Source organism: Ipomoea triloba, chromosome 9, assembly GCF_003576645.1.
Source record: "Ipomoea triloba cultivar NCNSP0323 chromosome 9, ASM357664v1".
NCBI lineage: Eukaryota > Viridiplantae > Streptophyta > Magnoliopsida > Solanales > Convolvulaceae > Ipomoea > Ipomoea triloba.
The window spans coordinates 8070685-8082816 of record NC_044924.1 but is presented as its reverse complement, the minus strand read 5'-3'; the positions used below and the strand labels follow the sequence as shown (position 1 = coordinate 8082816).

Genomic DNA, 12132 nt, shown 5'->3' with positions numbered 1-12132 from the left:
TTCGAGAGAACCCGGGTTCGATTCTCACAAGTGACAATTTTTCTTGGGCCCTTAAAAAGACGAAGAAAGACCTGAAGAATTTATCAAAAAAATATCTTACTCCTTAAATTGATCCCTGATGTGATGTGACGTGCCGTCATAAGTTACTTTTTTTTTTTTCTTCATATGAATCCAATACAAATATTTACATCCAAATTTTGTGTGAAAATTAAAATTGAAATTACACATAGTATTTTCCATATTTTTTTACGTTATTATTGATTAAGTCTGCAGCGTAATAAACGGAGTAATTGGGCAAGGCTACACAGCACACAAGGCCTGGCAGACGACCGACCACCTCTGTTTTATGACTCCTCCTCCTCCTATATATTCCTCTTCTGGTACAGCCTGTACGGCACCGTTCATTGCGTGATCCACTGCGGTATTGCAACCGAGAACCGGCTAAGCAAATGGAGCCGTACTTGACGGACTTCGATGTGCCGCCGAAGCATCCGTCGGAGGAGGCCCAGAAGCGGTGGAGGAAAGCTGTTTTTCTCGTCAGAAACCACCGCCGCCGCTTCCGTTACGGTCCCAACTTCGAGAAGCGATCTGAGGCTAAAGAGCTCATGGATAAAACCAGAGTAAGCACTCACTTCCCTCCTTAGTCCTTACACACATGAAAATCCCTAGATCTTTTGCTCTCCATATTTCGCTTTTTCCGGATACTTGTTGGATGATTTCTGTAAATTTCCGGTGCCGATCCTTTTTCATGGTCCAAGTTATATTTACAATTTTTTTAACGTTTTTTTTTTTTTTTTTTTTTTTTTTTTTTTAATTTTGAAAAATCAACTTACTCATAGATTTACAATAACGAGACATCAGACATTGTTTTGTTTATAAATATTAGTCAATACCTATTGTATTAGAGAGAAAATTATATAGTGCTATATAATGTAAACGTCATTTTCCCACTTCAAATCGACCGACCACTCTCTATCTCTATCTCTCTCTCAGAGTCAGAGGACTTCATTTTCTTCTGGCACCATTACCAAGGTTTTATTTTTATTTTTATTTTTTTTAAATAAATAATAAAATTGAAAATGGAAATAAATATTTTTTTTTGGAAATAAATATTTAGGTGTTATCAAAATTCAAATTCAAAATCCATACAGATTCCTTTTCCGGTTCAGATTGATGAGAGAATTAGTCGTGGGCAGGGCAGGAGCACATGGTCATGTTTAATAATTCCAAGTTTAATAATTCAAAGAAGTGGAACATGGGAGATCTAGTTTAAGTATTGTGTGATCTGGTTGTGTATCTTTTTCAAAATCATAGTACTATCCGGTATCCACTATGGGCGATGATTTTTAAGGAAAATTTGCTCCACTTTTCAGTAGATTTATTGGTGTCTTCATTGTGATTGATGTCAACCCGAGAATCCATGAACATGTGTTTCTCCTTGCTTTAGATGCTGCGGAAAAGTCTTTATGGCATCTATACTTAAATCTAGGGGCATATCGTGTGATCACAGTTTATTCGTAGTAGTGGATTGATGACATTTGAAAGCAAAAGGGTCTTCTTGATGGGTACAGAAAGTGGGTTGCATTTACCATTATTAATTTATTATTATTATTATTATTATTATTATATTTTCCAGTTTTCCATTTTATATTTTCATATTTTCTTTCTTCAATTTTTCATGTCTTCTAAAAAATAAAACATTTTCCCATCTGGCATCTAATGACCTTTTCTTTATGGGGTTTGTGTCCAAAAGTTGGGTTAGGAAGGAGAAGGTTTTAGATAGGTACAATTAGCCTCAGAATAAAAAAGTTGTTCCCACTTGGAATAAAGTAGCTGTAAAATTGACTTAAAAACAAAAAATAAAGTAGCTGTAAAATTAACTTATTGGTATAACAACTTTTTTGTTCCCTTTCTCTCTTCTAAATCCTTTAAAAAACAAAACCTTTAATAACTGCATCAATGACTTTTCTATTTGCGGTATAAAAAAAAAGTTTTTTTTGGCCTCGTGAAGGACCATAATACAGCTTGACCCCTCGACTCTGGAAGAGATATTTTAAGGAGCAGATGAATATAAATAAGAATTGTTTCTACATGCTTATCTGAACAGTATTCCATGATGGTCCCCATGGATTCGGTGTGGTTTTGGCCTTTTTGGGGGCTAGGATACTGACATGCTATATATGTTAATATGTATTAAATACTTGTATGGTGCCAGCTTGAATATGACAAAATTTCATTTATCTGCTGATAATAACTAATGAAATTTCGTTGAAACTTCCGAAGACATTATCATAAAAATTAGTGCATTATGGGGTACAAAAGTACAAGCTGAGATTGATTGAGTTAGTAGAAAATATCCTATTTCTTCTGCAGTTGCAACCATTGGGTTCCTAATCTAACTGCTTTGCCCTCCTTTGTCCTCATCCACAAACACGCTTTTCGTCTTTTACTTTGTGTTTAGTTGCCATAGGGTGCATAATTCTTAATCCAGTGCATATCCTTTGTTCTGTTGACAATAATTTGAATTTGCAATAGATGCCAAACCTTCTCATTAAGAAAGGTTATGGAACTGTTAGCAATGAAGTGCTAATTAAGACATATCAGTACCATGACTAGTGATCCAATAAAATTTACTTCAATTTCTGTTAACATTGACATGAATCATGTGTATATCATTGTAGTGGATCGGAAGTGTTGGTGTTAATTACTCAAGTTCTACTACATGTAAAACAAATTCTACTCCCTCACTTTCACTCTATGATGTGACAAACAAGAATTGGATATCTTCATCATATGGGTCCAGGATAAATGCTACATGAAAGATTTGTGAGAGGGAGTAAAAGTTGAGAGTAAGAAATGGGAGTCTATGTAATATTTTCCTAATTACTTCGTCCCAGCATATAAACAAATACTTTTAATAGACGTTTATTGTTATAAAGTCGACAAAAAATATTGTGTACAATGTAAGGCCAAAGGCCTTATAAGCTAGGAATTTGCCCCTAGGTCAAGGTTTAATTATGGGCTCTAAGGTCCCCTAATTACATTACAACAACATCACACCAGGAATAGATTGTAGTCTTCTAGTACAACTCCAACCCTATCCAAGCTACTTCATGGCCCATTAGGATTAGGACAGCTTCACTATCTTGCACATGGGCCGGTCTTCTGGGGCTACCAGTCCATGGTCTCAGATTTAGGCCCCCAGGCCCAACAAACTCCTTGGATTGACCCTCTTGCTAAGTCCATTGCCTTGATAGATAATACACCATCATGAAGTATGCCAAGAGTGACAAAAGGAAGAAAATGCATTGTGTTCCTCTTCTTGTTGGTCATCTAGTCTTTTAGGTTGGCCATTCATGCTATTGCCAAGCATCTTTAGTTCACTTTCATTGGGTACGGATTGGAGTATAATTTAGTCTTTTCTCTTAACAGTTCAAATACATATAGATTCCTAATCTATTTGTTAAGAGTCCATATTGATAAATGTTTGTTTAGTTAAGAGAAAGCAGTAGATCGCATGTATATTTGTATATTCATCTTTAGGAGCTGTACAACCTAGCTATTTATACAAGGTAAGAAGTAATGACAACCACTTATTCAAAACCCTAGGCTAGGAGAGTATTTCTCAACTCGTCACTAATCTCTCTAACAATAAATAAGAGAGAATATATAGGTTTAGAAGGCCATGTGTTAGACTAGCTAATTGGTTGGATTCAATCTTGTAGTGTGGTTTGGCCCATGTGTATTATAGCCCACCAAATCTTAAATTATAAATGGTATCAGAGCCTGTTCGGTTCACTTTGTGTTCACCCGGTTATTGGTATTGGTGGCGCTTTCGTAAGCTCACTTGTTTGGTCCACTTTGGTGGCGTCCAGAGCTTCGTTTCAGGGGACAATCGTTATACCCTGCACCACAGTGCACATAACAATGTGCACCACGTACGTAAAACGACGTCGTTTGATGTTAGCGGACGCGAATGACTCCAGGGAATTCATTATGTATAATACACATAATCATTATCTAGAATACACAGAACGTTTGCCTAGAATACACATAATGTTTGCCCAGAATACACAGAATATTGACACACAATACACAAAACTCATCCTCCTAACATTCGAATGCACAAGCACATCACAACCTGTGTTAATAACATGAATACACAGAATATTGACATAAAATACACAGAACTCATCCTCCTAAACATTCGAATGCACAAACACATCACAATATGTGTTACTAACATGAATACACATAACGGTTGCCTAGAATACACAGAACTGTTACCTAGAATATACAGAATGATTGTTTGGAATACACAAAATATTAACATAAATACAGAGACCGGCTGAAACAGGAAACGTGATTTCCATAATAACGGACGGTTAGTTTACAATGCTCAAAACGACGTCGTTTAGGTACGTGGTGCACATTGCTATGTGCACCGTGGTGCATGGTATAATTTGCCTTCAGGGGAGGACCGATCCAATTTCAAGTGGTCAACCGGTTAGATTCGTAATGGTCCGGTTGTCTACTTGATGGGAGTGTTAAAGTCCTACATTAATTCCAATTTCAAGTGGTCAACCGGTTAGATTCATAATGGCCCGGTTGTCTACTTGATGGGAGTGTTAAAGTCCTACATTAATAAAAATAAGAGAGAATATATGGGTTTATAAAACCATGGGTTAGACTATTTAATTGGTTGGATTCAATAATGGTTTTGTTATGTTAGTTAGAATGTTAGTTGTATATAGAATGTTAGTTGGAGTAAGAATGTTAGTTGACAGTGTATTAACCTGTGTAGTGGGTGTATAAATAGGGTAACCTACATAGATATTACGTATTTACGTGTGAAGAAATCTTCCATTTCCAGAAAATACATTTCACTCTCTTCACCATCTCATCACTTGGCTTTCATTCCACAGGTCCCATGTGTATTATAGCCCACTTGAGTGACCCTAGCCCAATCTTAGTTTATAACACTATTCATAGTGGAAAAAGAATCACCAAGGTCAAGTTCGGTATGTAGCTAACTTAAGTTAATATGTCAGAACTGAGATACACAACTCAACCAAGCCTTGATCCCTAATCCCTGTTTAGTTTGGCCACAGGTGAGATGAATAAATAAAATGTTTAGTGGTTAAATGTGTGAAATGGTCCGGTATTTTTATTTTATGAAAGTTAACATTCAACTTGCACTTGAGAGTCTGTGTGGTTTCATTTCCCAGTAAATAATAATTTCAAGTATCATCACTTCTTCCAGTTTGTTTTAGTTTACAGTTAATTAAAGATACAAAGAGTTTATTTCTGCTCTATCTTATTATTAGAAATACAGTATTCCTCTCAAGAAAAAGAAAGAAAGAGTTGGACTATTGAGGAATGGAACTTCCATCATCTGGACATTAACCCCTTCCTGAATGTTATGAGATTGTAAGAGATCTCATTGTTTGGTTTTTGTTCTTTTGAAAGCAATTAATGTGATTGAAAACATTTCATAGTTACAAAATTATGTCAGTTTCTAGTTCAACTTCTACACTAGTCTTGTACCTCTATTTACTCTGTCTTTTACCAGGAAAAATTACGGGTTGGTTTTATGGCATATTTGGCTGCACTCAAATTCCTTGATGGTAAGGGTTTGTTTTGAATTGTTGTTGTTTTTTAAAATCTATTACTCCGTAGTATCCTAGAAAAATCCTTACTCTATGCTCCAATTGTTTCTTTTACTTCATTTTTTTTTACTTTTTTTTTTTTTTAATATAATCTTTTTACAGCTGGTGATCATGGTAAGCATCCTAAGGAGAGGATAGTTCCTCCTGTTGAAGATTTGGAGGATGAATGTGAAAGGGGTTTGCCAGAAGAGGCAAAAAATGCAGGCTTCAGATTTCACCCTGATAAACTTGCAACTATTGTTGGTTCTTATGATATCAGGACCTTAAGGAAAATTAGAGGAGTTGAAGGGCTTGCATCTCGATTGGGAGTCTCTTTGAGTGAAGGGGTCAAAACCAGTGATGTGCCTTTAAGGCAAAATGTGTATGGATCCAATAAATTTACCGAGAAACCTTTTAGGAGCTTTTGGACATTTGTTTGGGAGGCCTTGCACGATTTAACACTCATCATTCTTATTGTGTGTGCTGCTGTCTCTATTGGTGTGGGACTAGCTACTGAAGGATGGCCAAAAGGTACATATGATGGGTTAGGAATTATACTAAGTATATTTCTTGTAGTCTTTGTGACAGCCATAAGTGATTACCGGCAGTCATTGCAGTTTAGAGATTTGGATAAGGAGAAGAAAAAGATATTTGTCCAAGTCACCAGAGATGGATATAGGCAGAAGGTCTCCATATACGACTTGGTAGTTGGTGATGTTGTTCATTTAAACATTGGGGATCTGGTTCCAGCTGATGGAGTATTCATATCAGGATATAGCTTGTTGATTGATCAATCAAGCCTTTCAGGTGAGAGTGTGCCGGTCAATATATCTGAAAAAAGGCCTTTTCTCTTATCAGGAACCAAAGTGCAGGATGGTTCAGCTATGATGCTGGTTACTACTGTTGGAATGAGGACTGAATGGGGTAAACTGATGGAAACTCTTAGTGAGAGTGGAGAAGATGAGACTCCACTGCAGGTTAAGCTGAATGGCGTAGCTACAATTATCGGGAAAATAGGACTGGGATTTGCTGTATTGACATTTCTGGTGTTGGTTATCAGGTTTCTTGTTGAGAAAGCGCTTAAACATGAATTTTCCAATTGGTCTTCTGCTGATGCCCTTATACTTTTAAACCACTTTGCAACTGCTGTAACTATAATAGTTGTTGCAGTTCCAGAAGGATTGCCTCTGGCAGTGACACTGAGTCTTGCATTTGCGATGAAACAGTTAATGGACAACAAGGCACTGGTGAGAACTCTTTCTGCATGCGAGACAATGGGTTCTGCTACTTGCATTTGCACTGATAAAACTGGGACACTAACAACCAACCATATGGTGGTCACTAAAACATGGATGTGTGGAAAAGTTAGAATAATAGAAACTGGTGAAGGTGGCAGCAACAACATAGGTTCAGAAATATCAGAAAATGTATTAGCCATTATTTTGCAGGCAATCTTTCACAATACAGGGGCCGAGGTGGTCACAGATAAGGATGGAAATAGATCTATTTTGGGTACCCCAACAGAATCAGCTATAGTAGAATATGGGTTGCTTCTGGGAGGTGAGTTAGAGACTCAACGCAAGGACTGCAAGGTATTGAAAGTTGAACCTTTTAATTCCGAGAAGAAAAAGATGTCTGTTCTTGTGGAGCTTCCAAATGGCAATACCCGAGCTTTTTGCAAAGGGGCATCTGAGATTGTGCTGAGAATGTGTAATAGTATCCTCCATGGCAATGGTGAAATTGTTGATTTGCCAGAAAGGCAGGCAGAAAATATTATGGATGTCATCAATGAATTTGCTGGTGAAGCTCTGCGTACTATTTGCTTGGCTTTCAAAGACATTGAAGGTAATCATGAAAACAATATCCCAGGCAGTGGCTATACTTTAATTGCGGTGGTGGGAATCAAGGATCCAGTTCGCCCAGGGGTCAAAGATGCAGTAAAAACCTGTCTAGCAGCTGGAATTAGAGTGAGAATGGTCACTGGTGATAATATTAACACAGCCAAAGCCATTGCTAAAGAATGTGGCATATTGACTGAAGATGGCTTTGCCATTGAAGGACCTGAATTTCGCAGCAAGACTCCCGATGAGATGAGGCAAATAATACCTAGAATTCAGGTGAACTATTAATTATGTTATCTCACTTTGTGTGTGATGTACAAAATAAGACTGTTGCTAAATTTTAGATTTTGGATGCAGGTCATGGCTCGATCATCTCCCTTGGATAAGCATGTGCTTGTGAAGAATTTAAGAGGCATGTTTAGAGAGGTGGTTGCAGTTACAGGTGATGGTACTAATGATGCCCCTGCCCTGCATGAGGCTGATATTGGACTTGCTATGGGCATCGCTGGAACTGAGGTCTGTAATTGTTGTGGAATATCTTTGTTCAGGCTGCTTGTCACAGTATTGTTTCTATTGCACTACTGATAAGTGGGGGGCGTTCTGTTACAATGTTTACTAATCGTTGATAAGTGACATTATTAGGTGGCAAAAGAAAGTGCTGATGTAATTGTCCTGGATGATAACTTTACCACCATTGTCAATGTGGCTAAGTGGGGGCGTTCTGTATATATAAACATCCAAAAGTTTGTGCAATTCCAGCTGACTGTCAATGTCGTGGCTCTCATCATCAATTTTGTTTCTGCGTGTATCTCAGGTATTATGCTCTCCAAGCTAGCTAGTTCTTTTTGCTTTGAATACCGGTTCGGTTAAGCTAATATTAGCAAGCAACATCAGTGAATTATTTGATTTGATTTCTTCTTTTTTCTTTTTTTGCATTTAATTCCAGGATCTGCTCCTCTTACTGCTGTGCAATTGCTTTGGGTCAACTTGATAATGGATACATTAGGCGCACTTGCATTGGCCACCGAACCACCCCATGAGGGACTGATGAATAGGCCTCCAGTTGGAAGGGATGTAAGTTTCATCACAAAAGCCATGTGGAGAAATATTATTGGCCAAAGTATTTATCAGCTTGCTATCCTTTTAGTCTTCAATTTCTTTGGCATTCAACTTTTGAGACTTGAAGGTTCAGATGCCCATGCAGTTCTCAATACTTTCATATTCAATACCTTTGTGTTCTGTCAGGTATTTTCCTACTCGCAGGCTCAGTTTTTTCTGCCACTTTTATTTGACATCCTTCACTTTTGTGCCATTGGTAATTTACACCTTGTTGGGCGGAGGCCGGTAAAGGCCAAGTCTAGCACCTGGTGACTGGGGATTATTGGGTGGAGGCATATAAAGGGCTTAAAAGGCCAGGTCCAGTACCCAACATTTCGAAAATTTGTGGTGGTATAAAGAAATACAGTTGTGCCTTCACTGCTAACTATAACTTTTGGCGTAGTGGTAAATGTTTGATCCTAACAAATGGTATTAACAATCAGGCCGGTACATGGGGCTTGATCCTGACACACCTAGAATGACATTTGCCTAACGGCTATTGTTTTTTCTTCCAGCTCTTCAATGAAGTAAACAGCCGTGACATTGAGAAGCTGAATGTGTTCCGCGGCTTATTTGGAAGCTGGATATTCCTTGGCGTCGTGATTTGTACTACAGTTTTCCAGGCCATCATTGTCGAGTTCTTGGGCACGTTCGCAACCACTGTGCCACTGAGCTGGCAACTATGGGTGCTCAGCGTCTTGATTGGCGCCGCGAGCATGATCATTTCCATAATTCTGAAGTTGATCCCCGTGAAAAAAGAGACTCCCAAGCACCACAATGGTTACGACCTGCTGGCCAGCGGTCCTGACCAGGCTTGAGAAGTGATCAGCTTGCCCGGTGGTCCTGACGGACAGGCTTGAGAATTGAGACAAACCAGCGCTGTGGTTATTTTGTTCTTCTGCTTTGGCAGTGTCTATACAGCTCAGGAAACGTGTGTGAAGCAAATTTTGAAGTACAATATTGGAAGCTAACTAACCGCCCTAAACAAAACAAAACAAAAAAGTTGGGTATACCAATGTTTTTCTGTTCAAAGTATCCTTTGCTTTTATTGACTGACCATGTCCTTGTTTCTGTTTCTGTTTATGCTTCTCATCATCGTCCGTTTCTTGAGAAACTAGAATCAACGTTAATGTAATAATCAACGTTAATGTAGTATTTTCTCATCCATATTTGCCATCTACGTTTGAAATGGTGAGGTCTTTTTTATACACTGGTACCTTTTAGTTCATTTAATCAACGTTATTGGGAACTCATATAGTTCACATTCTTTGGCTCTACCCATGAATTTTTTTAATAATAGGAACGGTCAATTCTTCTTTATACTCTGGAGCCTTTCACTTCATTTAATCAATTAATAACTGTTATTGGGAACTTGTATTAGTTCACATTCTTTGGCTCTACTCATGAATCCCATAGTAATGTCTTTCACAACGAAATCTATTTATAAAGTATGGAAAAGGGTCAATTAGGCACCTAAACTTTTGAAATGGTCAATTAAACTCTCAAACATATTAAATTGAGTCAAATACATTAAATTTATTGGTAAAAAAATAGCCGAAAAACGTCATAAGTTCGCCTTCTCTGGCGAAGGTGACCAGTACTGGTTGCCTTCGCTAGAGATGGCGGTCGTTGAAAGTCGTCATCGGATGTCGAAAGTCGTGGTCGATCGTCGGACTGATATAAATGATCTGTAATAACATGTCATTTACCTGTTTTGGGACTTCATTGCATCAATTTGATATGTTTGAGAGTTTAATTGATCATTTTAAAAGTTTAACAGCTTAATTGACTTTTGGTGTTAATTTTTAGAGGCATATTTGACCTTTTCCCTATAAAGTAATACTAGTTGTATTTAAGTAAGAAAGTTAAATGAAGTAGCTGGCTGGGTAGTATGTTCTTATCATAACTCTGAGCTAATTGTTATGTTTTTTAAATAAGATTTCCTCTACTTAATGGATAGCCATTTACTAATGGAGAGTTTATTTTCATCTTCAATTGAGGTAATTGGATTTGCACCAATGGAAACCATAAACTTTTTACACAATAGAGGGATATGATTGAGTTTAATAATGAGTGGAGCTCCTTCTTCCATTTAATCACATTCACTTAGATAGTAACTATTTATACTAGCCAAAGGTCTTGTGGTCAAGCGGCATAGCTGTGACCCTCTTAAGTGAGAGGTTATAGGTTTGACCACTAGTGGGGACATTGGCTTTTTGTTTTTCAGTGGGGATACTACATTGTAATAGAGTCAATAGTATTACAAAAAACCATTGGTACTAATTTTTTTTTCTTGTGTTATGTGCCAACTGATAATCTAAACAAGTCGCACATACACCCTAGTACATGTTCCTCGACGTTGAGGACATTCTTGAAGTGCAGGAGATTTCATGGCATTTCTGAGCCTTGTCTTGAATTTCTAATAAGTTGTTAATGGCTGGCATGTTGAATTAAATAAACAAGTTCAACATTCAATTACATATGCATGAACATCTCCTATATAATCTTGCATTGATATACTTTGAAATACTTATTTAAAAATAAACATTATGCATTATTTCATTCGCGCAATGTGCGTGAAAATCTAGTTTTAAAATAAACACGGGGCATTATTTTATTCGCGCAATGCACGTGAAAATGATTTCCGTTGACTAGGGAAAATCACCACAAAATGGCGGAAAATGTCTTCCACTTAATTTGGGCATAAGTCATTTTCCGCCATTTCATTTCACTCATCAGCTGAATGTTTCTGACAAAAATCATGGTATAGTTTCCGTCGGAAACCAAAGTGCTCTGGTTTTCAGCGGGAGTGCTCTGGTTTCCGCCAGAATCGTGGTTAAAAAAAAATTAAACATATCATTTTTAATATTATTATAAATATTTTAATATTTTAAATAAAATAATAAGAATATATAATTATACAATTATACTCATTTTCCAGAAAATGAACCAAACACACAAAGACAGTTTTTCAAAATACATCCAAACAATGAAAATGAATCTATTTTATGAAAAATGACTCATTTTCCAAAAAACATGTTCCAAAAGTCATTTTCCTACTTTCCAAACACAGATTTTTGCATTTTAGTTCTTATCTCAAAAAAATATTGGCTAAAGTGTCATCCAGCACCATGAACCATACTTGAATATTCATGCTGCACCCTAACCTTTTCTAACGTATATATCGATGCACAAACCAATTTTTGTTTTCATCTAGAATTTTTTGCATGTTTCCTAGTTCCATCGATAACATGGCGCCGGTGGTAACTGATGTGGGCTATTCGTATTAATGCGTTTTCCATGTAAGAAAAAAAATGGTAATTTTGTCAGTCCATCTAATCGTTTAACAAAAAAGGAAAAGAAAAAGAAAATGGTAACTTTCACAGATTCGCCTAATTCCCCCCCCCCCCCCCCCCCCCCCCCCCCCCCCCCCCCCCCCCCCCCCCCCCCCCCCCCCCCCCCCCCCCCCCCCCCCCCCCCCCCCCCCCCCCCCCCCCCCCCCCCCCCCCCCCCCCCCCCCCCCCCCCCCCCCCCCCCCCCCCCCC

The 12132-nt window shown here is 37.9% G+C and overlaps 1 protein-coding gene across 1 annotated transcript; it reads left to right on the top strand.

Moving 5' to 3' along the window:
* Positions 1–304: 304 nt before the first annotated feature.
* On the top strand, positions 305–9797 carry LOC116028329 (calcium-transporting ATPase 4, plasma membrane-type-like). Its single transcript, XM_031270005.1, has 7 exons — positions 305–620; positions 5573–5627; positions 5772–7765; positions 7847–8005; positions 8132–8303; positions 8436–8734; positions 9103–9797. The coding sequence occupies exons 1-7, from the start codon at positions 450–452 to the stop codon at positions 9403–9405; spliced, it is 3153 nt and encodes a 1050-aa protein (XP_031125865.1). The 5' UTR covers positions 305–449; the 3' UTR covers positions 9406–9797.
* Positions 9798–12132: the final 2335 nt, after the last annotated feature.

What these genes read in the sequence shown, in the direction of transcription:
- LOC116028329 (XM_031270005.1), top strand. Translation starts at nt 450, where the DNA reads ATGGAGCCGTACTTGACGGACTTCGATGTGCCGCCGAAGCATCCGTCG. An exon ending in AAATAATACCTAGAATTCAG is followed by an intron (nt 7,766 to 7,846) that starts GTGAACTATTAA and finishes TTTTGGATGCAG; the next exon opens with GTCATGGCTCGATCATCTCC. An exon ending in TGGGCATCGCTGGAACTGAG is followed by an intron (nt 8,006 to 8,131) that starts GTCTGTAATTGT and finishes TGACATTATTAG; the next exon opens with GTGGCAAAAGAAAGTGCTGA.